The following is a 27,130-nucleotide window of genomic DNA, read 5'->3' as shown; positions in this document are numbered from 1 at the left end:
CTTAGTCTCCTTCCTCTACAAGCTGACCATAGATAAGCAGGATAAAATAAATGGATGGGTATTTATAAGTTTTTCAAATTATTTATGCTTTTCAAATTTGTTCAGCATGTTAGCATACAAAATTAAAAGCAATATACTACCAGATGTAATACCCTATTTGGTAAACCTAACCCAAACATACCTCCAAAAGTTGACCAATAACTAATCTTAACAAGCTGTGCTTTAAAATGACTCAAATTGTACTCAACACCTGTGGGAGATTCTCTAAAGTGAGCATCCAAAAGTGGAATGTTCTTGATATGCTCAACCCTAGTCCATTGATCATGGATACATATGCACTGTACCAGCCGTGCTAAGCTGCTATCTTAACAGGGGTCACTTTCTCATTTATGCACACATTGTGTCCACATTGTATATTCTTAATAATTCACAACTTGATTAGTTTGACTGATTTTCATACAGTTTACTTTATTGTCAGTCAAGTCATGTCTTTAATACACATTTGATCAAAAAGAAACAAAGTGCCCTTTGACTGTACATCATATTTTGCAAGCATATGCAGCACAATGTTGTCTTGTCTTCATTTCTGTGTTGTTTACAAAACAAAATACATTTCCACCTGGCCTCTGCTTGCTTACTCACAGCCCAAAAGGGCGTGTCGTATCTTGAATTTATATCAGACACTAACCCACCTACTGCAGAGTACAGGTGATCTCACCTTTTCGGATAATTTTTTTTGCCATCTGAATTAACAGGCGGATATAGTGCACCCCGGTACTTTTGCCAGTTTAGACATACATGGATGTGGGGACTTATTCTGAGAACACATTTACAGTTACACAATGTGTATACTGACTACATTGTCTTCAAGTGTCATTCAATAACTTGTCCAATGAAAATATATCGATGTCAGATTACAAATTGCCACATTACTTACAAAGCAAACTTGGATCAAATACTCAAACTTATATATTTTATTACAAAAGACAACAGAAATCGCAGCCCTCAAAAATTCTCCTGATCTCTCTCTCACATACATACCCCCACTCACTCTCTTTCACATACATACATATACACTCCGTCTCTCTCACACACACACACACACGCTCTCTCACACAAACAGAATCAGCGACAAGAACCATTACTGCTGGTCTTCTTTCTTCCCACTGTCCGAGCTGCTGCTGCTGCTGCTGCTACCACTACTACTGTCCCGTTCTGCTGCCATCTGCAGAAAGTGAGGAGAATATAACATTTTGCATTCTGGATGAGACATTTACATGTTATATCCTACTTCAAGCCCTAAAGGTTGGCATCAAATAGTCCACATAAAGAACATTTAAGGAACTTAAAACAGTCATGAATTTAAGAAATTCCATAATAATTTCGTCTCTCCAGAATTACGCAGGGTTGCGACCTAAAATGACTACATTCATGACAGCTTTTTTAAAGTTTCAAGAAAAGTCGCAATGTTTGATAAAAAAAAATGTTCCAATAACTTTAAATCACCCTGTGCTTTTATGATTTTTTTTGTCAATGTATTAAGTAACCTCAAAAAGTACATTTCAACAAAAATTGAACAAATTCTGTATTGACGTTTTACTCGCTTTTTACCATACACACTTAAGACACTAAATGGAAGCAAAAGCAGATACTCAGAGCTGTCAAATTGCTGTACTGTTTTATTTCATTATAACCAACAGTAATAATTCATTATAATAAAGAGATACATCACCAAAGGCTTCCATATTTTCCTCTGTCTGCTCTGTTGCAGATATTCTGTGTATGTTTTATGCTTGTCCATCTTAAACATTTATGTATAAACACCTTTTACCCCGCACATTGAGTACATTTGTGAACTGTTGAATGATTTATAGCTCTAATTTTTAGTTGGTAAATGAGACTATCATTGCACTTCAACATCTCAAACATGTAAACGCCGCCTCTTTACTGGACAGCATTGCAAGTTAAATTAAGTTCTTAATAGTCTGACATTGGATAAATAAATGTTAGAAAAATATATAAATACATGTCTACTAGAAAGTAAACGTTTGTATACTACATTACCCAGAAGGCTTAGCGCTGTTGAGAGGAACAGGAAGTAGGTCTGAGCTATGAAGTAGCAGGACAATTGTGTCATTTGAGCAATAAAAAGTTGATACTGCTACACATTGTTCCTGCTTCATCTACACAAGAAACAAGCCTAAGTTTTTAATGGACAATGTGCACGTTGATGCGTCGCTCAGACAAAATTTGATTGGCCAAAATGACACTGATTGGACAAAATGTGTGGAGATGTGGGCATCGGACAAGTAAATCCATGCATAATTAACGGGGATTAATTGTATTTTTGTGCGAGATGGCAACCTCACAAATTCCTGGAGGGACTAATTATAGTGGAATTCCTAATAACAATCTACTGTATCCAAACTATCAAAAGTGTCAGTTGCGTAGCAATGACGTCATCACACGCACCTTCTTGTATGCCATTTCAAATAGTTTGAGTGACGCCTGTTGCAGATTAGTGGCTGCCTGCTTGAGGTTCTCTCCTGTCTCCGAGTCCTTGTTGGCAAGAAGATCTCTGACCTTGGTGATTTCTTCTTTCAGCTTGGCACACTGCAAGTACAGGAAGGAGGCTTTTAAATTGGCTCATGTAAGTTCACTAACGCTATGCTATAACTGCAGGTCAATTCCATTTTGTGCCTGTATGTCGGTATAAACAATTTCATTGCTTTCGAGTTCAACACAGGCCTCTTATGAAGGCATACATTTGATATGAATCCATAACTATTAGTGGCAGAAAGATATTTTAAAACTCATTAATTTTTACCCTCTTTTCTTGTTGTCCTACGCTAAACATTGTTAAAATGTTGATTCCAGTTGTATAAAATCCTTGAAATTGCGACAAATCCACCATGACTGAAACTTACTAGAATCAAAGCCATGTTTACTTCTGGAAACACACTGCAGCGTGTTTGACATCATGTTTCATTAATTCAGATTCTGTTCACATTAGACGTGATTATTTTTGTAAATGTGAAAGACTACCGTATTTTTCGGACTATAAGTCGCTCCGGAGTATACGTCGCACCGGCCGAAAATGCACAATAAAGAAGGAAAAAAAAACATATATACGTTGGACTGGAGTATAGGTCGCATTTTGGGGGAAAATTCATTTGATAAAAACCAACACCAAGAATAGACATTTGAAAGGCAATTTAACATAAATAAAGAATAGTGAACAACAGGCTGAATAAGTGTACGTTATATGACGCATAAATAACCAACTGAGAAGGTGCCTGGTATGTTAACGCAACACATCATGGCAAGAGACATTCAAATAACTATAACATGTAGAACATGCTATACGTTTACCAAACAATCTGTCACTCCCGATCGCTAAATCCGATGAAATCTTCCTCGGTGTCGCCTCTGGTATGTGCCCCGCTAGCGTCCTTTCTTTCTGCTGTTCGATTGCTGTTCTCTGCTGCATATTTCACTACGTCCAGCTTGTAATCTGCAGTATATGATTTCCTTTTCGGTGCCATTTTAGTTCAGTCCTTCTCAGTTTTTATAAGTTACCGCCAATGTTGATGTGATCCATTTTAAGAGGTCCGGCAGTAGCGTATAGCATGTAGCAGTTAGCATATCATGACCCACAATGCATTTCTGCCATGACCCGCCCCCACCGAATTTTTATTGGTTGGCGTTTGAGTGACAATTGCTGACGTATGTGTGACGATTGCGATTTTCTTCGTCCCTCACGCGAATTAGATAATATTATTTGATATTTTACGGTAATGTGTTCATTTCACACATAAGTCGCTCCGGAGTATACGTCACACCCACAGCCCAACTATGAAAAAAACGTCGACTTATAGTGCGAAAAATACGGTACATAAAAAGATTGGGTTTGAGAAAAATATGAATTGGGCATTATGCCCTGCAGTTTAACATAGCCTATGTCAATGCCCTCGAAAGTCAAGCGATTGGATCATGAGTTCAATGCAAAAACAACTGCTTTTTGAGCTCATCTTAAGCAATGTGGAGCGACAGAAGGTCAATTATGTTGAAACTAATGATTGAACCAAGTCAGATGTGAAAGTAGTAAGCACGTTTTTAACCACACCTGAAATAAACAAAATATGTGACTGTACCTCATCAGCAGGAAGCTGTTCCTTAAATTCCTCCAACTTTGATTCAGTGTCATGAACAATGCCCTCTGCCATATTTACAGCTTCCACACGTTCCTAAAGGACAAAGGTACATAAGTATGAAAAGCAGGACCTACATACAAAAAACCCTCTGTTCTCCCCTTTTGCCTTTAGACTCCGAAATAACTGATGAGTGTTATAATCATGGACATGTACTCTCAACACACCATTATAACATACTTGAGCCATACTGCAATTTTGCACATGTTGAGTTTGCCCATTCAACTCTGTTCACATTTACACAATAAGCAATTGTCACATTATCTTCATACTTTTAGTACATAATATTTTTACAGTATTCCTATATACCTAACATATTTCTTTTTAATTATAATATCACCTTCTTGCAGGTTTGAAATGATAGGTTACTAATATACATAACAGTCATGAGATCAGTATGATTCCTGCTGATTTCTATCGGATCGGTACCAGCCATTACTCAAAGCTCCAATACTGAAGATGAAGGGAAAAAGTTGTATTGGGAAACCCCTTTAATTTTGTCGTAAATTGTAATAATCAGTTGCAAGAAATTAAAAAAATTCACTAGATCACATTTATTGATATTTATATTCCATCCATTTCTATCTCTCTCTCTAGCTACATAAAACCATTTTGAAGCCCTCACCTTTTTCCTCCTGTCCTCCTCTGCATACTTCTCAGCATTTTTTATCATGTTCTCTATTTCATCCTTACTGAGACCTCCAGATGACTGGATGATGACTGCACACAAATGAGTACATATTGTGAATGCGGAGAAGTTAACTCCAATATTTCTGTAAGTAAACGCTCAACAAATTGACCTGACAAACTAGCCAAGGAATAATTACTTTTATCTGGAATAAAAGCTTATACATGAACACAAACAATTGACTAGAACTCAAACACAGAAAAAAAAAGTACTTACTTTGCTGCTCCCGGCCTGTCCCTTTGTCCCGAGCAGACACGTGAACAATACCATTGGCATCAATGTCAAAAGCAACCTCAATCTGTGGAACACCTCGGGGGGCTGGGGGAATTCCCACCAAGGAGAACTGACCCAGTACCGTATTGTCTACTGCCATCTCTCTCTCCCCCTGACACACTTTGATCTCTACTTGAGTCTGCCCATCAGCTGCTGTAGAGAACACCTGCAGGGGGCATCCGGATACATTTAGTCACAATGACAAGAAAAGCATGTCAGAGACGGACAAGCTGTACCTGGCTCTTCTTGGTTGGAATTGTTGTGTTCCTGTTGATGAGCTTGGTGAAAACTCCGCCCAGAGTCTCAATTCCCAGAGACAGCGGCGTTACATCCAATAGCAGCACATCAGTGACGTCTCCTGCCAGAACACCACCCTGGATGGCCGCTCCTATGGCAACAGCCTCATCAGGGTTGACGGACTTGCTGGGAGCACGACCAAAGAGGTCCTGGACAGTCAGTTGGACCTACAAAATGTACATTAGCTTAACCGTACTTTGACCACAGCATTGCAGGGATCAGGATAACCTAAAGTTGTACAGGCACACTTTGTACCTTTGGCATGCGAGACATCCCTCCGACAAGAAGCACCTCTCCAATGTCTCCCTTGGACACCCCAGCGTCCTGCATGGCCTTCTGACAGGGAGCCACTGTGCGTCGGATCAAGTCGGCCACAATGTCTTCAAACTGAGCGCGAGTTAATTTTATGTTAAGATGCTTGGGTCCAGAAGCGTCCATGGTCAGGTAAGGAAGATTGATGTCTGTCTATAAAATAAAACATTAATTCACCTGAGTCACTTCTGACTAAAAAAGGATTTGTTTCCAAAATAGAGGCTGCAGAAACTTCATAAAAACTTCAACGCTAACTGTGTGTTTGTACCTGTAGTGAGGATGATAGCTCACACTTTGCCTTCTCAGCAGCCTCTCGGACTCTTTGAATGGCCATGTTGTCTTTCATGAGATCAACACCAGACTGGGGAGGTAACATAGCACACACATGAACACCTGGCAACAAAACCCAAAATGAGGCTGCCAATATGAACACATTGTTAACCTCTCTCTTGAACTCCTTGACAAGGTATTTGAGGAGATGTTGGTCAAAGTCCTCCCCTCCCAGGAAGGTGTCGCCGTTGGTGGACTTCACTTCAAAAACTCCCTTCTGTATCTCCAAGATGGAGACATCAAATGTGCCTCCACCAAGATCGTACACTGCAATACTGAAAAATAAAAGCATAGAATAAGTTGGCTTGGCTGAAGATGCTCAATTACAGAAAAATAGATTTTAAACAGCTTTTAATGCTGAGACATCCTTTTTAGTGCTTTCTGTACTTTTATTACAGTGCATCCGAAAACTATTCACAGCGCTACACTTTTTATTTCTGATTCAACATTTTGTATCATTACAGCATTATTCCAAAATTTAAAAACTTGAGTCCTCAAAATTACACCCCCACACACACAAAATGTTTGCAAAACACTTTTACAATTAAAATAAAAAAAGAAATCACATGCGTATTCACAGCCTTTGCCCTGGAAATTCTCTTTCAACTGATCATCTTGAGATGTTCCTGTAGCTTAATTTGAGTCCACCAAAATTCAGTTGATTGGACATGATTTGGAAAGGTCCACACCTGTCTATATATATATAAAAAGGTCCCACACTTGACAGTGCATGGTAGAGCACAAACCAAGAATGAAGTCAAAGGAACATAGTGAAGTTATTAGTGATCTTGTTATTATAAGGGCTAATGCAGACTAGCTATAGCGACGTTGTGATCACTAGTTTGTGTGCATGTGTTGACAACTGGAGAGCTGAGAGAACGATGCAAAAAGACGTTTGGTTCCACCCCCTTTTTCTTTGCTAGGATTATGAGTAATTAAATGGTAAATGGATTATACGCTACCGTCGAGGTACTCAAAGCGCTTTGACACTATTTCCACATTCACCCATTAATACACCCATTCACACACTGATGGTAGGCGCTGCCATGCAAGGCCCTGACCAAGACCCATCGGGAGCGAGTGTGAAATGTCTTGCCCAAGGACACAACGAACGTGACTAGGATGGCGGACGCTGGGACCTAACCTGGAACTCTCAAGTTGCTGGCAAGGCCGCTCTACCACCTAAACCACGCAGTCCCATTCTTTATCTAAACGGGAATATAGCAAGATTCAATCAGTCAGCATCTTAATGACAGCAGACAATGTACAGTAAGTTATGTTTTATTATGTTTGTTGGCTCTCATGAAGTCTGCAGTGAGCAGTAATCAGTGATGTTGGGGAAAAAAATGAGAACATTTTTAAATGAATGTGCCGCTTAGTGCTGGGCGATATATCGATATAAACGATATATCGCAGGTTTGTCTCTGTGCGATATAGAAAATTACTATATGGTTATATTCGATTATATGTTTTCACACAGTTGCTTTTAGCTGCGGGCATTACATTACTGGCATTTCTCACTCCTCATCTCCTTCTCACAGAGACGTAAAACAAGCCCACCTTTTTACATACGTCACATACTGTCGCGCGTGTAGCGTCATACACTCTCGCCGAGCAGAGTGGTAGCAGCATGGCTAACGTTAGCTGAGGCAGGTCGTTCAAGCGGAACTGAGCAGAGCTTGTGACAATACAAGAGAGAGAAGGTGCTAAACTGATCACAAATGGAGGAAGAACAATAAATGCCCAAAATAAAGAGCATGGGATCCATCATCTGGCGGTGGTTTAGCTTCAAGTGGGAATATATTCAGCAGACAACAGCAATATGCAAAGTATGCAGCAGAAGTGTTACTACAAAAAGGTAGCAACACTATTAATTTGTTCTTTCATTTAAAAAGTCACCCGTGAGAGAATGAAGAGTATTTAATAAATACAGTTTTGGTCAATTGACTTGTGATTTCCCTCTCTGCATGAAAGTTTAAAAGTAGCATATATAAATGCAGTATGAAGATGAATGTTTTAATGTAGACATAGAATCATCATACTGCTGTGATTATATGCATCAAGTGTTCATTCAAGGCCAAGGCAAAATATCGTAATATATATCGTATATCGCAATATGGCATAAAAATATCGCATAAAAATATCGCAATACTAATTAAAGCCAATATCGCCCAGCCCTAGAGCTGCTTATGCTTAAAATAAGCAAACTATGTAAATATTAAATATTACCATACAGTAAATGTGCCTGATACATTACATATTCCCCAAAAGGTACAAGCAGTAAAAAATGGAGTGATGCAACAGTCCCTCTAATTTTTCATGTTTGAGCAAACGGTAAAACTCCTTGAGCATTCAGTGGCGCACATGTGAGCGATAGCAGACGTGCACACTGTTATGCGCTTATCTTTTTATTCGATTTTGTGCGCGGCCTAGATTTGCCGTGCGCAGAAGACGCGTGAGCAGTGTCCAATTGCACAGGTGCGTACCTTGGAGGGAACGTTGGATAGATGTATTTAAAACCTCAATGGAGGTGCTTGAACGTGTTTTAAGGGCTTTATAGGTAGAATAGAGGGACTCCCATGGGTTCCATTGTAAGTAGACTTTCGATCGCATTTATTTACTATTTTAAATGCATTAAAAAAACATGTTTGTGTCTTACATAAGGATTGTGAATTATCGGCAAAATTCCACAAAAAATTGCAGTTTCCCTTTATGCACCTGGTTAAATACGATGATTAGCAGGAGCAGAAATATTTGTTGCTGTATGTAGCGAGTATTCAAAACACTCTTGATAAGGTGTTAACAACTTGCAGGCCAAAGACACCCAAACTGATAGGAGATAGAGGATCCCCTTCTATCTTCAAACCCAATGGTCTGGATATCATTTAAATATGAAATTTGATTTCCGTAGTTTCTTGACCAGAGGGCACAACCGATAAGCAGGCCTGTTAAGGTTTATTTTCATACAGAAGGCGCACTGGATTAAAAGGAGCATTAGAAAGGGGTCATATAATGTTTTTTTTTTTTTTTTTAAATTTAAAACCCTTCCTTGTGGTCTACATCAGTGGTCCAGAACCACCCGTCCGGGAACTGGTACACTGGATTAAAAGGAGCATTAAAAAGGGGTCATATTATGAATTTTTTCCCTGAATTTAAAACCCTTCCTTGTGGTCTACATCAGTGGTCCACAACCACCCGTCCAGGAATTGGTACCGGTCCGTGACCGGGCCGCAGAGAAACATTTAAATAATTTTCAAACGATGCATTTTTTCCCCCGACTTAATCTTTGCCTGTCCCACTTGACACACCAATAGACTTGTTTATAGATGTACAATTAAAGTCCTCATAGGAAGTTACCATTTGTTATAACTTTGTGACATGATACAATGCACATTAATGAACATATAAAATATAAATAAAACAGATTGTTGCCAAATAATCTTTCGACATAGACTTACCCTGGATTTTTTACTTTTACATTATTATTCCATTCACTTTCACAGTCATATTTACAAACAATTCCCTCCTCGATGGCTCCACATACGGGTAATAAACACTTTAAAAGTTTACATCCACCGCCTTCAAGAAAGCATTATATTGATCATTCAGGAGACACAAAAGATTCAACTATTACTTGTCGTCAGCTTTCGTTGAGTTTTTTCCGCTGCTATGCTGAAAGCTGTCAACACACAGCTGTGAACGCACAGCAATAGCTGGTTATGTTCGATAAATTCTGACCGGGCAGCACAAAATCGTATTCAACACCATTTATGAGATTTTAGGAGAATTTTAGACATTATAAGGCCTTAAATTCAAATTATTGGATTTAAGACTTTTTTTTAGACTTAAGACCCCGCGGATACTCTGAATGACAGATATTATCTTTTTGCATGTGTATTACACTTTTCCCAACTATTTTTTTTTAAAGCCTAACCAGGGACAAGGGTTGCAAATTAGCCTGTGGCTAGAAGTCCTATGTACTTTGACATCAGTTACCTATGGGTAACTATGTTTAACTGTACTGTCCCTGTCAAATAAATACAAAAATAAAAAAAATTAAACCTAATTTGAAGTGAAGTGAATTATATTTACATAGCACTTTTTCTCTAGGACTCAAAGCGCTTAACATAGTGAAACCCAATATCTAATTTTTACATTTAAACCAGTGTGGGTGGCACTGGGAGCAGGTGGGTAGAGTGTCTTGACCAAGGACACAACGGCAGTGACTAAGATGGCGGAAGCGGGGATAGAACCTGCAAACCTCAAGTTGCTGGCACGGACGCTCTATCAACCGAGCTATTCCGCCCAAAGTAAGTAGTTTGCGCTACTTTAAATTAGAAATTGCAACAGTGGAGGAGGAATGACCCATAACAAGAAGATAGAAGAACAAGTAGAAGCTTATCGGCTACGTTGTCGTCACAAACTACAGTGGCGGACGGGCGCAACATTTTCAGTACTTATGCAGGTCTCAAATACACATCAGCAGGTAACAGAAGTTGGTTTTGAATATGTCTGCTAATAGGGACCATATTTCAGTTCTTTTACACACACACACACACACACACACACACACACACACACACACACACACACACACACACACACACAATTTGTATGTTGAAGAATACGTCTGCGACTACGGTAGCCATAATGCCCCGACAATCCAACAAGCGGTGCGGCTTCACAGCTTACCAAAGGTGTACTAAAACATATGGTTAGATTTTTGAGCGCAATGTGTAATGTTAAATATTCTCAATTGAACATTTACATTTTTGGTGTTTACTAGTGTCATCTTGCAGTCTACATGTCTCTCTTGTGTGGCTGTCATATTCTGGTCACACTTATTACACCATGTACCAAACAAAATATCTTCGCAGTCGGTAAGCACAAAAAAAATTATTCCATACATTGGGCACACTAGGTCAGTGGTTCTCAAATGGGGGTGCGCGTATCCCTGGGGGTACTTCAATGTATGCCCTGGGGTACGTGAGATTTTTTTATTTTTTTTTATACCAAAAACAGCAACAATTCAAAATTCCTTTATAAATATATTTATTGAATAATACTTCAACAAAATATGAATGTAAGTTCATAAACTGTGAAAAGAAATGCAACAATGAAATATTCAGTGTTGACAGCTAGATTTTTTGTGGACATGTTCCATAAATATTGATGTTAAAGATTTATTTTTTGTGAAGAAATGTTTAGAATCAAGTTGATGAATCCAGATGGATCTCGATTGCAATCCCCAAAGAGGGCACTTTAAGTGTATTACTTCTATATGTAGAAATCTTTATTTCTAACTGAATCACTTGTTTTTTTTTCAACAAGTTTTTAGTTATTTTTATATCTTTTTCTCCAAATAGTTCAAGAAAGACCACTACAAATGAGCAATATTTTGCAGTGTTATCCAATTAAATAAATCAGAAACTGATGCCACAGTGCTGTATTTTATATCTTTTTTTCAACCAAAAATGCATTGTTCTGATTAGGGGGTACTTGAATTAGAAAAATGTTCACAGGGGGTACATCGCTGAAAAAAGGTTGAGAACCACTGCACTAGGTTATAAGGCGCACAGTCCATTTTTGAGAAAATTAAAGGATTTTAAATGCGCCTTATAGTCCCAACAATACGGTATAAAACATCGATAACCATTGTGCCACATATAGAACAAATCTTTTTAAAATATTGCATCACTTATTTTAGCTATTTATTTTCCTAAATTGTACAGAGACCCTGTACTTATGGTGTTTTTGTGAAGAAAAGATAAATAAAAAAAGAGGAAATATTTAAGTATTTCAACAAGAACAGGAACTGATGACAGAGTTAAAACATTTTACTCACATCTTATCCTGGGTTTTGTCCAGGCCATAGGCCAGAGCAGCGGCCGTGGGCTCATTTATCACACGCAACACGTTCAAACCAGAAATTTGACCAGCATCTTTGGTTGCCTGAATTCAAAATGATAGAGAAATGTAAGGACTAGGTTTATAAACAACAACAAAACAAGTCAAAAACAATACATTATTAAAATGTGCATGTTATCTGCTAGAATGTCAAACTAGTTGACGATGTTGATTGTATAATGTCAAAACAATACATAAATTTGACCTGGATGAAAAGACCATTAAGTCCTTGTCCAGCCTTCAGCTGACTGGCGATACAAATTGTATATGAAGTCAAGAAAACATGTGAAATGTAAGAAATAATTATTTCTATTCAACTACCCCCACTGCCATTCCAATAAACTACCGGTACTTTTAATTTGCTTAAGACATATCTACAAACTCTGTGTTTTGATGCACTAAATATGACCAGTAGGGGTAAATACTTTCATTTACTTTCCATATTTTTTGATTGCATGACGAGTTTGTCTTTTACTTGAAAATAAATTAATTAAGCAAATTATTGTCAAAATATATAAAAATGACCATGATTTAATTTAAAAAAAGCAATTAACATTTAAATTGGATTAATACTTTTTACAGGTATCGTATATACCTGTCTCTGAGAGTCGTTGAAGTAAGCCGGGACTGTAATTACAGCATTCTTCACTTTAGTTCCCAGGTAGTTCTCTGCAGAACACAAATAAACGCAATGTCAACATTTGTGTCTGTGTTAACACACACACACGTCATACCTGCAGCCTCCTTCATCTTTATCAAGACGAAGGCACCAACTTGGCTGGGTGAGTACATTTTTCCATGAGCCTCCACCCAGGCATCACCATTGGAAGCACGCACAATCTTGTAGGGCACATTCTTCCTGTTGAAAAACATTATAATCTTTCATCATGACAATAATTAAATCTCGCAACATGTTTTCATGATTTTAGTGCACAGTTTTGCTTTTTAAAAACAGACCACTCTGGAAAGTGCAATTATTAGTCACATAACACAACGCCACTGTCTTTTTGCAAGGGATGAGGGAGCGCGCAATAGGCATACTATTGGATTTATGGTATGAGCAGCTGTGTTATGGACAAAGTGCACAGATACATTTTATCAATTACATTTAGATAGCACAGTAATACCATGACCAGATCCGGAAACCCATTCATCCAAGGCCATCACCTTATGTTGCAGCATGGGGCTGTACAATATCATGCTGCAATATCAGGTAACGCACAGCCCTATATTAAAACATGATAACGCATGACCTCATGCTGCAGTGGGGTAATGCACTGCCCTATGTTGCAAGTACCTGTACACGATTCCTGGAAGCTAAAAAACATCCCAGGTCTTGCGTGTCTAGCATCCTCACCACACGCCAACGGTGTAACATGTTTGAGGCTTTTAATTGTTGCATTCAGATTTTGGTTGAATGTATGCCGAACCCCTCACTCACATGTCTTTCTGGACTTCTGAATCATCAAACCGACGGCCAATTAGCCTCTTTGTGGCATACAGTGTGTTCTGAGGATTGATGACGGCCTGGCGTTTAGCCGGAATTCCAACTAGACGCTCTCCATCAGCAGAAAAGGCTACAACTGAAGGAGTCGTTCTGGCTCCCTCTGTGTTTTCCAACACCTGCAAAACCAAATCAATAGATGGATTCAAGGCGCTGATAATACAAGAACCTCGATAAATGAGAATAGACACAGGCCAAGTTCTTGTAACATGCAGAAATGCCAGCACACTAGGAAAGTCTTGTATCAAATCCTCCCCACAAAACCAAAAGTAATTAGCGGCTGGTTTGAAAACTAGTCAGAAATATGATAATGATCACTTAAATTAGCCCTTGACTTGCTTATGTGAGATGAACAGCAACTTGTACTCAGAAAATAAAATTACTTTATATATTGTAACTAAGGATGTAACAGCAAATAGTATAATTAAATGCCAGACGGTTAGTAATACTGTGTAAAAACTTTATATATTGAAAAACCGTCATTTATTAATGCAGTTTAGGCAACACTGCTATTTCCTGAATACGGAGTTGCAGCAACGCCGGCGCATGTGCATAAGGGCTTTGTGGCTTGAGAAAACATGGCGGGAAGAAACTACACAGACCTTGTTCCAGAGATTTTACCTCTGAGTAATTGGAATCGATCACTTCGTTTAAATTTATTTCACTTCTGTAGCGTAGTCTCTCTGCGTGCTTTTTAGACAACACTGCCGTTATTAGATTCAGACAGGTGTAGACAATATTGGAGACTGACGCATTTAGTCCACACTAAAAGTATACTGTGGAGTAGGAAAATATGTGATGTTGCTCTTATTTTTCTCAACATAGCGCCCTTCATACAACTGCTGTTAATGAGAATTTGGGCCAAACTGTTGCACTGAACCACATGGTGTTGGAGAATGAAGCTTGTTTAGACTTTATCTTCATTAGACAAACTGCTTTGTGTTTTTAACATTGTGTTTAATATTGATTGAAAAGTAAACACCAAGTTTTTGATATTACTTGGGAGATTTTTTCCATTTCACAAAGTTATTACTTTAAAAAGCAATCATGTAACATAGCATTTTGTTAATGTTTTATGGTGACATTTCAAGCTAAAACTCTTAAAGGCCTACTGAAACCCACTACTACCCACCACGCAGTCTGATAGTTTATATATCAATGATGAAATATTAACATTGCAACACATGCCAATAGGGCCTTTTTAGTTTACTAAATTGCAATTTTAAATTTCCCGGGACTTTTTTCTTGAAAACGTCGCGTAATAATGACGTGTACACGTGACGTCACGGGCTGTTATGAATATGAGCGCTGCGTACGCACACAGCTAAAAGTCGTCTGCTTTAACAGCATAATTACACAGTATTTTGGACATCTGTGTTGCTGAATCTTTTGCAATTTGTTCCATTAATATTGAAGAAGTCAAAGTAGAAAGACGGAGTTAGGAAGCTTTTAGCCTTTAGCCACACAAACACACGGTGATTCCTTGTTTAAAATTCACAGAGGTGAAACTTTAGTATGGATCACAGCGGACATGGATCCCGACTACATGTCAACCAGCAGGTTTCGGTGAGAAAATTGTGGTTAAAAAGTCGCCTTTTACCGGATATCAGCTGAGCTTGTGCCATCCATACAGCTGCCGTCGACTTCCCAGAGACACTGCGCGTCAACTTCCGGCCGTGGACGTACACTTCCGACAATCAAGTACTGTTAAACTCACTAAAACACTAGTAAATGTCACTAAAAACAAATGAACCCGTCTCAATGCAACGCGATTGCAATCGCGTTTTTTTTTTTCCCTAGTCCGTCGATATCAATATCCTCAAACACGAATCTTTCATCCTCGCTCAAATTAATGGGGAAATTGTCATTTTCTCGGTCTGAATAGCTGTTTTTGTTGGAGGCTCCCATTAAAATCAATGTGAATATATGAGGAGCCCTCAACATGTGACGTCATCGTCTGTGACTTCCGGTAGAGGCAGGTCTTTTCTCCAGTTGTGAACTTTATCGTGGATGTTCTCTACTAAATCCTTTCAGCAAAAATATGGCAATATCGCGAAATGATCAAGTATGACACATAGAATGTTTAAATAAGAAAATAATAAGAAATAAGAAAATCTCATTTCAGAAGGCCTTTAATGGATCTGTCCTGATACTGCATGCATATGTCAATATACATAACTTTTTTAAAAAAAAATACCTCTTCAAGTGTAAAAAAATGAGAAAAATGTATAATGTAATGAGAAAAAGCTGACAAGTTGATACTATTAATGGACAAAAACAAATATGTGTCTTCCAAAAATATTGATAACGCATATTTATTGCCTTTTTATTAGACATTACAAATTACATGATGGCGCCACGTTCACACCCTAACACTGTTTTACATAGCTTAATGATTACTAATCATGATTTCAATATTGATAAAAAAATTATCTTATTATTCTGATCATAATCGTGCAGCCCTATGTGTAAGACTAGATATCATATATGAACACTATTTTTAGCTTTATGGACAAAAAGTGCAGTTACGTCTTAGGGCAATCAAGTGCCTTCTGACAAAATTATTCCATTTGTTTTTATTTGTTTATCTCTTATGTCTATCAGGTGCCATAATGCAAAATGTTCACATTCATTTATCTTATGTTTATTATTTTGTTTCCGCCATATTACTTTCTAGGGCTGGAGGATTATGGCAGAAATAATAATCACGATTATTTTGATTGATTAATTACACGATTATTCATTAAAAACATGGGTATTTTTTGTACAACCAAAACTCAACTTTCTGTAGTTTAAAAAACCTGGGTATAAATCAATAAGGAATAAACCACAACAAGTAAAATTATAAATAAAAAATACAATAGCAATATAAAAAACTAAATTCATTTTTTCCAAATTGTTTTTAAATTCCATTTTTTTTTACCTTTTACACTTATTTTACCACAATGTGTGCTTTTTGTGTCAAATAAAATGTGATAAAATGTTTGTTATTTAAATGCAAATAACAATACATCTTTGGACAATTTTGACCAGTATTTTAGGTCAGAGCATAATTGTGTACATTGATTAATAAGTATATTTTGCTTGTGTAAGGTACTTTTTTGAAACTTTTATTTTGTTAGCGCAGTCAGACAATTGTGAAGGGGGGAAATGTGCCGTGCTATTTTCAGCTTGAGTAAAGACGATGCGGGGAGAAGAGAAAAAAAGTGAGCATCTCAAGTTGCGACCATTGTTTGTAGATTATTGTAACATCGATGCTGTTGTTACAGCAAAAGCAGATGAAATGTGTTGTAGGTGTATGGATTGTTTCTGCTAGCTTTATCTTCGCACATTAGACCTGTTTCAAGTGGCTGGCTTCACATTGTTTAGATCAGGATGGCTGGCGTTTGTGTGTCAGGGATAAATGAGCCTTAACGGACTGATTATTTTCCCAAACAAATGTCTCTTCTAACAATGACCAAATTTAACTTACATTTATGTCAATTTCCCTGATATTACTATGCTTTTATCAGCCAATTATGTAACTGTCATCATATGCCTTACTTTTTCTATTGAGTTTGATTATGCATACTAGCGCTGTGTCAAATAATAGCAACCATGGAGGTCTTAAACTTCTAATAGACATGCTCTTTTTTTCACTCATTTGCTCCTCATCCGTTTCACAGGCACAAGCTCCGTTCTTTGCATGCATATTCCACGGCCAATTAATCGTTTTTCCTACTTATTATATTTTCATGATCGTGACAAGCCATAATTGAAATCAACAAAAAAAAATATTAATTGTCCAGGCCTGTTCCTTTGTTTATAATGCTTGGGTTGCTTTCTTATGCACATTCAATTTCTACTTGAGGTACATGAAACAGTGTTCTTATCTACCATAATGTTTTTTCAACAAAAGGGAATATTTTTAAATGTGTTTTTTTTATTTTTATAATAACTTGGTTAAAATTTCAGTACAAGTACTTTTTAAAAATGTTGAGCAAATTTTTAAATACCACAATGAAATCCTGATAGGAAATTTTCACACCGTGACATTCCTAATTGTAACATGATATAAATGACACATTGGGTTATCATCACCTTTGCTTGTTTACCCTCCATGACAGCAACACACGAGTTGGTGGTTCCCAGGTCAATTCCAACGACCGCACCCTTGACAGCTTCTGACCTACAGAAGGAACAGTTATTACTACAGAAATATGGCATACCCTGAATATGGCCCTGCTAACACAAAACAGAAAAAACATTTCAATATGAGTTAACAATTGATTTGTACAGAAAATAAGTAAGGGATTTTACATAATATAATTAAAACCATTGCGAATTTTGTTGGCAAAGATTTATTCCAAAGCATGCTAATAATCATGCAACATTAACATCTGACTAAAACTATTATTTTCATGTTATGGTATGGTCTTTATTGTCATGGCACAAGTACAGAAAAATTTGGTTTTCAGCACGAACCCGTTCAAGATTAGACGAACAGTGTACAGGGTTACTGAACAAGAACCCTGATGGGTCGCCACCAGACACCCCGCAAAAGATGTGAAAAAAGTATATGCTGGGGGACGATGAGTAAAAAATAAAAAGAAGGGCTAAGTCTGGTCTTTCCCATTCCAGTCTGGAGTGGGAAGAAATTCCTTAGCAAAGCACGGGTACATATTAAAACATACAAATCGAGGCTTGAAACGGAGGAGAGGGAGTAATGGCTACAGAGGCGGGCTGCCGCTACAGAGTTTTGTACGATCACTGTTGAAGAAAGGGCAGCAGCTGTACTTGAAATGTACTTTTGTGTACATATTCATCTCCAACTCACAGCGGTGTTAACTCCGCCAGAAAAACTAAGCGCACACCATTTTCTTTTACTACAAAATTGCTGTACGCTGCGCCCTTTCTCACTCTGCTAACAAAAAAATACATCAAAATAGCCTACACATTTATTGTTAATATTTTGCACTTAAACATAGGATGAGCGCAATTTGCAGAGATGGAATTTTGCAATACAATTAGACTTTTTCAGGTAATATCGTTTTCAAATCAGCACCTTTGAGACTTTGGAGTAAGTATGTACATACTCCAATGTATGTAATGCAAGTACATTTGTATTTTAAAAATATTTAAGTGTAGATTGGATTAAATTGTGATTGATTTATACTTTATGAAAGGGACAAACGCTAGAAAATGAAAGGTTGGAATTGAATTAAAATAATTATGGAAATTAGCCATGACACCTGCCCTAATAGCAACTGTGCTTTTCATGGATTGACACAAAGATACTTACGCATAGTGTCTTCTGGACAAGGCTCTGTGAACGTCAGACTGGAGGCCGCTCCAGCAAGCCTGTGGATAGATCACAATCATGTTACCAAAACCTGTGAGGACAATAGCTACTTTATAGAGGGGAAAAAAACACATTAAAAACATTACAGCGAAAGATTGCTTTTCTTAAACCACACTTTCCGTATGTTTTGGGGGGAGGAAAATTTTCATCAAAAGTTTGCCCTGGTGGTGGGCTTCACGGTGGGAGAGGAGTTAGTGCGTCTGCCTCACAACACGAAGGTCCTGCAGTCCTGGGTTCAAATCCAGGCTCGGGATCTTACTGTGTGGAGTTTGCATGTTCTACCCGTGAATGCGTGGGTTCCCTCCGGGTACTCCGGCTTCCTCCCACCTCCAAAGACATGCACCTGGGGATAGGTTGATTGGCAACACTAAATTGGCCCTAGTATGTGAATGTGAGTGTGAATGTTGTCTGTCTATCTGTGTTGGCCCTGCGATGAGGTGGCGACTTGTCCAGGGTGTACCCCGCCTTCCGCCCGATTGTAGCTGAGATAGGCGCCAGCGCCCCCCGCGACCCAGAAAGGGAATAAGCGGTAGAAAATGGATGGATGGATGGTTTGCCCTGGTTTTTGGAAGCAATCTCGGTTATTGTACATCCAAACAACTTATCAGTTTGCCTGCGTAACATTCAGCAGAATCGAGTTCACAAAGTGTTGAGAACTCAATTTATTTGCTTTTTGTGGGGCAGTACAACTAAGAAATGGATCTAAAGATAGTTATGAGTACCAGCACTTTGAAGGTGAGAAACACTATTCATACCAGGTACAAAAGGGTCTAAGTGTGGCTTCCACCATCACCACTTTGGTCATCAATAAGAAGGTGAAAACTTATAATTTTTGTGCGTTATTAGTTTAAGTTTGTCTATTACTGTGGCTTCGATGAAGATCAAAACACATTTTATGACCATGTATGCATATACCTGTATACATAAATATGTATATACATACATTCAGTTTAACAGCAAGATGTATCTGTGATATACATATATACACACACATTCATGTACGAATGTACAATGCTTTAGTCTTTGAAGGTTGTTCAGTCATTTTTTTAAAGGTAAAAAGGTTACTCCGTCCTGCTTGTATTGTATCAATCAATCAATCAATTAAAGTTTATCCATAGAACCCTCAATCACAAGTGTCTCAAAGCTACGACATCCTCGGCTTAGATCCCACATCAGGGCAAGAAAAAAACTCAAACCAATGGGCGACAGGTGCAATGGATGCCAAGTAGATACGGTTAATAACGTGAGTGACACAAAGTTGGGTCTTATCCTTTTCATACCTGCTATGGATATGAACTGTGTATTTTGAGATGCCCGACTTTCTCAAATAAATCAAAGAAAGACAATTTTGTTTGACTTTTTGAATGAAAATTTTAAATACATTCTTATGTGTCGCACCTTGGGGTGGGGGGGGCATGGTTCAGCTGGCAAAGCGGCCGTGCCAGCAAAGTTGCGGGTTCCAGGTTCGATCTCCGCTTCTGGCATCTTAGTCACTGCTTTATTCACCTGCTCACAGTGCCACCCACACCGGCTTAAATGTAGCTTTAAGATGTAGATAATGGGTTTTCATTAGAGAAAAGCACTATATGAATATAATTAATACACCCTGAGACAAAGAATAAGTTGACTGACAGTCTAAAAGTAACATGTCTTCCTTCCATCACTAGTTATTTTGCAGCCGTATCCATTTTTATCTACACTATAAAAGCAGCGAGTTATTTTGGAGAGAAAAATCGCAATTAGGTTTTTTCGCTAAATTGTGTAGCCCTCGGGAGGAGTATATTTGGTTTCTTGTCATTATAGCCTGCGCTCACAGGATATCCTCCACATGTTGGTTCCTAGACTCAACACAGAACTTGGAAAAAAATAATTAAAGTTATGCTACTCCTTGGTCATGGAATGTTCTATTCTGTATAACAGAATTATATTCTGCCGTATGTGTTTTATGTTGCACGTAGGGCTGTGCGATATATTGATACATGCGATATATCGCGGGTTTGACTCTGAGATATATAGAAAATGACTATATCGTGATATTCTGGTATATGTTCTCACGCAGTTGGTTTTGGCTGCAGGCATTAAACTGCATGAGTCACTCCCTCTTTCTTGTCTCTCCTTCTCACAGAGACTTAAAACAATCGCACCTTCTTACATACGTCACACGTGCAACGTCACACGCCCTCCCCGAGCCGAGAGGTAGCAGCATTGGTAACGTTAGCTGTGATGCTAGTGAAGCCGTGCGAGTGGTAATACGAGAGAAAGAAGGTGTGATTCTGGTAACAAATGAAGGAAGAATTATTTCCCAAGAAAAACAGAACGGGGTCCATTGTCTGGCGGTGGTTCGGCTTTAAGCGGGAAGATGTCAAATAGGCAACATTAATTTGTAAAGCGTGGGGCACAAGCGTTGCTACCAGAAGTAGCATTACTGCCAATATGTAGCATAGTTTGAAAAGTCACCCGCTAATAACTGTTTAATATATACAGTTTTAGTCAATTGACTTAGTTGTGATTTCCTTCTCAGCATGAGTATATATTAAAAGGTCTACTGAAATGAGATTTTCTTATTTAAACGGGAATAGCTGGTCCATTCTATGTGTCATACTTGATCATTTCGCGATATTGCCATATTTTTGCTGAAAGGATTAGTAGAGAACATCCACGATAAAGTTCGCAACTTTTGGTCACTAATAGAAAAGCCCTGCCTTTACCGGGAGTATGTGCGCGTGACGTCACGAGTTGCAGGGCTCCACACATATTCACATTGTTTTTAAATGGGAGCCACCAGCAGTAAGAGCAATTCGGACAGAAAAAGCGACAATTTCCCCATTAATTTGAGCGAGGGCGAAAGATTCGTGAATTACGATATTAAAAGTGAAGGACTAGAAAAGTGTTTCAGATGTAATTAGACACATTTACTAGGATAAATCTGGAAGATCCCTTGTCCGCTTATTGTTTTAATAGTGTTTTAGTGAGATTTTAAAGATTGTAAAGACATACCTCGAGGTCGGATGGCTGCGGTGAACAGGAAGTGTCTCAGAGAGAAGCCAAGCTCACAGCTGCCTTTTAAAGGCCTACTGATATGAGATTTTCTTATTTAAACGGGGATAACAGGTCCATTCTATGTGTCATACTTGATCATTTCGGGATATTGCCATATTTTTGCTGAAAGGATTTAGTAGAGAACATCCACGGTAAAGTGCGCAACTGTCGGTGTTAAGAGAAATGCCCTGCCTCTACGGGAAGTCGCAGACGATGACGTCGCAAGTGTGGGGGCTCCTCACATATTCACATTGTTTTTAATGGGAGCCTCCAACAAAAGTTGCTATTCGGACCGAGAAAACGACAATTTCCCCATTAATTTGAGCGAGAATGAAAGATTCGTGTTTGAGGATATTGATAGCGACCGACTAGAAAAAATAAATAAAATGTAAACGAGTTAAAAAAAAATAAAAACGCGATTGCATTGGGACGGATTCCGATGTTTTTAAACACATTTACTAGGATAATTCTGGGAAATCCCTTATTTTTCTATTGTGTTTCTAGTGTTTTAGTGAGTTTAATATTACCTGATATTCGGAACGGTGTCTCCACGGGTGTTTTGACGCGCAGTGTCTCAGGGGAGTCGACGGCAGCTATGGACGGCACAAGCTCAGCTTTTCTCCGGTAAGAACTGACTTTTTAACCACAATTTTCGAACCTAAACCTGCTGGTTGACATTCGGTTGGGATCCATGTCTGCTTGACCGCGCTCTGATCCATAGTAGGGCTGGGCGATAAAACAATAACAATATATATCGCGATAGACGTGTGATCGATATCAATAGAAAATGGGGACGATAGAACGTTCGATAATTTCACCGAGTTCTGTTTGAAATAAATAGTAAGAAACGCAGAGCCGGAACCGCACGGCATTCTGGGGGGTGTAGGCAAAGGAAGGGCTTTAGCCTCTCGACGTATCACGGCCGAGCCTGAACCGCAAGGCATTCTGGGAAATGCTAACAAGCAACGATTGATTGATACTTGTATTAGTAGATTGCACAGCTCAGTACATATTCCGTACAATTGACCACTAAATGGTAACACCCGAATAAGTTTTTCAACTTGTTTAAGTCGGGGTCCACGTTAATCAACGAAACGGGAATATGAGTGCGGCAGCACGAGAGGAAATTGTAAATAAAAAATGAAACGTCACGTCACCAGTTTGGCAGTATTTTAGATTTTTTAAGTCCGATACGAATCTGCAAACTTTGCAAGGTCGTCGTCCCGACCAAGTCTTGGAACACGACAAACTTATTTTACCACCTGAGCCGCTCTCACCCGCTGCAGTACAGCAGCAAACAGCCACAACATCAGCCGGTGCAAGTGGAACAGCACCGAAGCGGCAACAACAGACCACCATCGAGAGGTACTCGGCAGCAGTCCCATACGACAAAAATTCAAAACGTTATAAAGAAATAACGGAATCAGTGGTGTATCAATTAGCGAAGGACATGCTACAGCTCAACATAGTTGAGAAGTCTGGGTAAGCATTTATAGAATGTCAATATTTGCACATCGACCAGTATTTTCATTTATTTGACTGTTTTTCTTAATGCTGACCTCGTTCCAAAGGTTAAAGGTTATATTTAAAATAAAAGTATTTAAATTCAGCCTTTTATCTCCTGGTCTTTATTTAGAATAGTTTTTTTTTTGTTTTTTTTATCAATAATTATCGATATCGACTGATATGAAACACTTATATCGTGATACATTTTTTAGTCATATCGCCCAGCCCTAATCCATAGTAAAGTTCCAGCTCCGGGAATTTTAAACAAGGAATCACTCTGTTTATGTGGCTAACGGCTAAAGCTTCCCAACTCCATCTTTCTACTGCGACTTCTCCAATATTAATGGAACAAATTGCAAAAGATTCAGCAACACAGATGTCCAAAATACTGTGTAATTATGCCATTAAAGCAGACGACATTTAGCTGTGTGTGTGCGTAGCGCTCATATTTCCTAAAAACGCGTGACGTCTTGCGTACACGTCATCATTACACGACGTTTCCAAGACAAAACTCCCGGGAAATTTAAAATTGCAATTTAGTAAACTAAAAAGGCTGTATTTGCATGTGTTGCAATGTTAATATTTCATCATTGATATATAAACTATCAGACTGCGTGGTGGGTAGTAGTGGGTTTCAGTAGGCCTTTAAACAGCTGCTGCAGGACGACGAATAATCCAATGATTTCTCCGGTAAGATATATATCACAATTTCCCCATCCAAAATCATGCTGGTTGACGTAGAGAAAACATGTTTGCTTGACCGCTCTGTGTTAAAGCCTCACAACAAACAAACAAAGAAAAACCGGCTGTGTCTCGGTGCTAAAGACAGCTGCAATGCACCGCTTTCCACCAACAGCATTGTTCTTTATAGTGTCCATTATTAAATGAACAAATTGCAAAAGAGTCAGCAACACAGATGTCAAAAATACTGTGTAATTATGCCATGAAAAGAGACGACTTTTAGCAGTGTTTGGTGCAGCGCTAATATTTCCTGACAGTCCGTGACGTCACGTGTACGCATCATCATTCCGCGACGTGTTCAACAAGAAACTTGCGGGAAAATTTAAAATTGCAATTTAGTGAACTAAAAAGGCCGTATTGGCATGTGTTGCAATGTTAATATTTCATCATTAATATATAAACTATCAAGACTGCGTGGTCGATAGTATTGGGTTTCAGTAGGCTTTTAATGCAGTATGAAGAAGAATGTTTTAATGTAGACACATAGAATCATCGTATTGCTTTGATTATATGTATGAAGTGGTAATTCAATGCTTAGGCAAAATATGGAAATATATATCTTGTATCACGATATGGCCTAAAAATATGGAGATATAAAAAAAAAAGGCCATATCGCCCAGCCCTAGTTCACAACAAATTTATGAAATGAAACCTCAGAAATCATGCATTTGATGCTTAGTGTTTTTTGTAAGCACAATAACAATGGCGCGCAATTTGCAAAATGCGCAACCGCATTTTGTAAATTTAATGTCAAACCAAATCAAATGTTTATTGGATTGATCACTACACAGTGTACATCCACGACTGACCTACTGACTAAACTACTACCAAGTGTGGATTCAGGCCGGGTGGCCTATTTCAAGTTCCAGCTAACCCTACATTATTATATTTTATAAATAGTAAACCAAGTTGTGGTAGTAGTTTAGTCAGTAGTTCTGTCTTGGATGTACGCTGTATAGTGATGAATCCAATAAACATTGGATTTGATTTGATATTAAATTTGCAAAATGCGGTTGCGCATTTTGCAAATTGTGCGCCATTGGTATCGTGCTTACAACACTAATAACTGTTTAATAAATACAGTTTTGGTCAATTGTCTTATTTGTGGTTTCCTTCTCTGCATGAGTACATATTAATGCAGAATGAAGAAGAATGTTTTAATGTAGACACATAGAATCACCATACTGCTGTGATTATATGTATCCATCCATCCATTTTCTACCGCTTATTCCCTTTCGGGGTCGCGGGGGGTGCTGGCGCCTATCTCAGCTACAATCGGGCGGAAGGCAGGGTACACCCTGGACAAGTCGCCACCTCATCGCAGGGCCAACACAGACAGACAGACAACATTCACACTCACATTCACACACTAGGGCCAATTTTAGTGTTGCCAATCAACCTATCCCCAGGTGCATGTCTTTGGAAGTGGGAGGAAGCCGGAGTACCCGGAGGGAACCCACGCATTCACGGGGAGAACATGCAAACTCCACACAGAAAAATCCCGAGCCTGGATTTGAACCCAGGACTGCAGGAACTTCGTATTGTGAGGCAGACGCACTAACCCCTCTGCCACCAAAATATCGAGATATATATATATCTTGTATCGGGATATGGCCTAAACATATCGAGATATAAAAAAAAGGCCATATCGCCTAGCCTTAGTTCACAACAAATTTATGAAATGAAACTTTATCAGAAATCATGCATTTGATGCTTAGTGTTAGGATAAAATATACAATGAAGACATGAGCAGCAGCATGACACATGTGAGTTATGTAGCAGCATCGAGGGGGAAGGACAAGAGTGTGAAGGTCACATCAACTACACCCTTGTGAAGAAACCCCATCACACACATGCCTCATACTCAGGGTACGTTGTTGTAAGCATTTCACCAACCTCGTGCATTTTGCAAATTATACGTCATTTCCATTGTGCGAAAGCAATTTGCATATCGCAAGACGAGATTTTGTGGATGGTTTAATCAGTAATCGTATATTAATAGATTTTATAAATAGTAAACCAAGTTGTGGTAGTAGTTTAGTTGTAGATGTACACTGTATAGTGGTTAGGGTTAGGATTAGGGTTGGACTGATTTGAGGGCAATACTCAGTTATACTGTCCTGACTACAAATGAATGGATTCACATAAGTATCTACTAAATTATTTTGACACCAAAAACATGTATTTGCGCCCGTTGATTTGCAAAATGTGCACCACACATAATTCAAATATATAGTTGGAAGCAATTAGCAAAAAGATTGCGCATTATACAAATTTGGAAAATGCGGTTGCGCATTTTGCAAATTGCTCACATTGGTATTGTGCCTACAACACTACTCAGGGCACACCAGTCCATTTATTAGGCAACTACGCAACAAATTCAATTGTCATACGTTAGCATTTCAAATGCTAGCTCGTTCGAAGAAAGCGGTACTCGACACATGACTTGGTTTCATTTGACTTTAGTACAAGCAAACTCCATGAAGACAAATCTCTAGTATTTATTCCAGGAATCACGTGACAGCGCTGGAGAAATTGCGTTGTAAGTCACGACTGATTGTGTTAGCTATAAGCTAACCGCTACCACCCCGTGTGCTCACACCGTGTAACACATACGACAATGACGCATGCTCATGTATATTTGTGACAAACGTGTAAAGCATATGAGAATGATTTATTTCATTTAAATGTGCGACAAACCCACCTTTGTGAGCCGGGACGACACATTCCGTGTACCGTTGCTTGTCCAGAGAGTCCTTGAAACGCTGCTCGCTAAGCTTAACATTCTGACAGCTCGGCTAATAGAATATAATCGAACGAGTGGATTTATGTTGAAGTCAGGAACAGATGCGTGCCTGGAATGTCCCAGATAGTGAGTCTTAGGCTGGAATGAAGACTTGAGTGCGGCGAGGCTCACCGGAGATGGACAGCAGAGAAAGTGCGACGCTGCTTCTGGAATGATCCGACACATGTTACACCAT

At 38.7% G+C, this 27,130-nt stretch overlaps 1 protein-coding gene across 1 annotated transcript; it reads right to left on the bottom strand.

The window, feature by feature from the left end:
- Positions 1-438: 438 nt before the first annotated feature.
- On the bottom strand, positions 439-27,130 carry hspa9 (heat shock protein 9). The gene is made up of 16 exons (XM_061901554.1): positions 26,854-27,130; positions 18,804-18,862; positions 17,603-17,690; positions 13,460-13,641; positions 12,753-12,877; positions 12,614-12,687; positions 11,957-12,063; positions 6,224-6,386; positions 6,050-6,142; positions 5,725-5,934; positions 5,409-5,636; positions 5,116-5,338; positions 4,837-4,931; positions 4,155-4,247; positions 2,473-2,613; positions 439-1,225 (listed from the first exon to the last, which is right to left on the bottom strand). The coding sequence occupies exons 1-16, from the start codon at positions 27,118-27,120 to the stop codon at positions 1,142-1,144; spliced, it is 2,232 nt and encodes a 743-aa protein (XP_061757538.1). The 5' UTR covers positions 27,121-27,130; the 3' UTR covers positions 439-1,141.

This window comes from Nerophis ophidion, linkage group LG05 (genome assembly GCF_033978795.1).
Source record: "Nerophis ophidion isolate RoL-2023_Sa linkage group LG05, RoL_Noph_v1.0, whole genome shotgun sequence".
NCBI lineage: Eukaryota > Metazoa > Chordata > Actinopteri > Syngnathiformes > Syngnathidae > Nerophis > Nerophis ophidion.
This window is presented reverse-complemented; position numbering and strand designations above follow the sequence as displayed.

What these genes read in the sequence shown, in the direction of transcription:
- hspa9 (XM_061901554.1), bottom strand. Translation starts at nt 27,120, where the DNA reads ATGTGTCGGATCATTCCAGAAGCAGCGTCGCACTTTCTCTGCTGTCCA. An exon ending in TGTCGTCCCGGCTCACAAAG is followed by an intron (nt 18,863 to 26,853) that starts GTGGGTTTGTCG and finishes ATCTATCCACAG; the next exon opens with GCTTGCTGGAGCGGCCTCCA. An exon ending in AACAGCTTCCTGCTGATGAG is followed by an intron (nt 2,614 to 4,154) that starts GTACAGTCACAT and finishes CTGTACTTGCAG; the next exon opens with TGTGCCAAGCTGAAAGAAGA.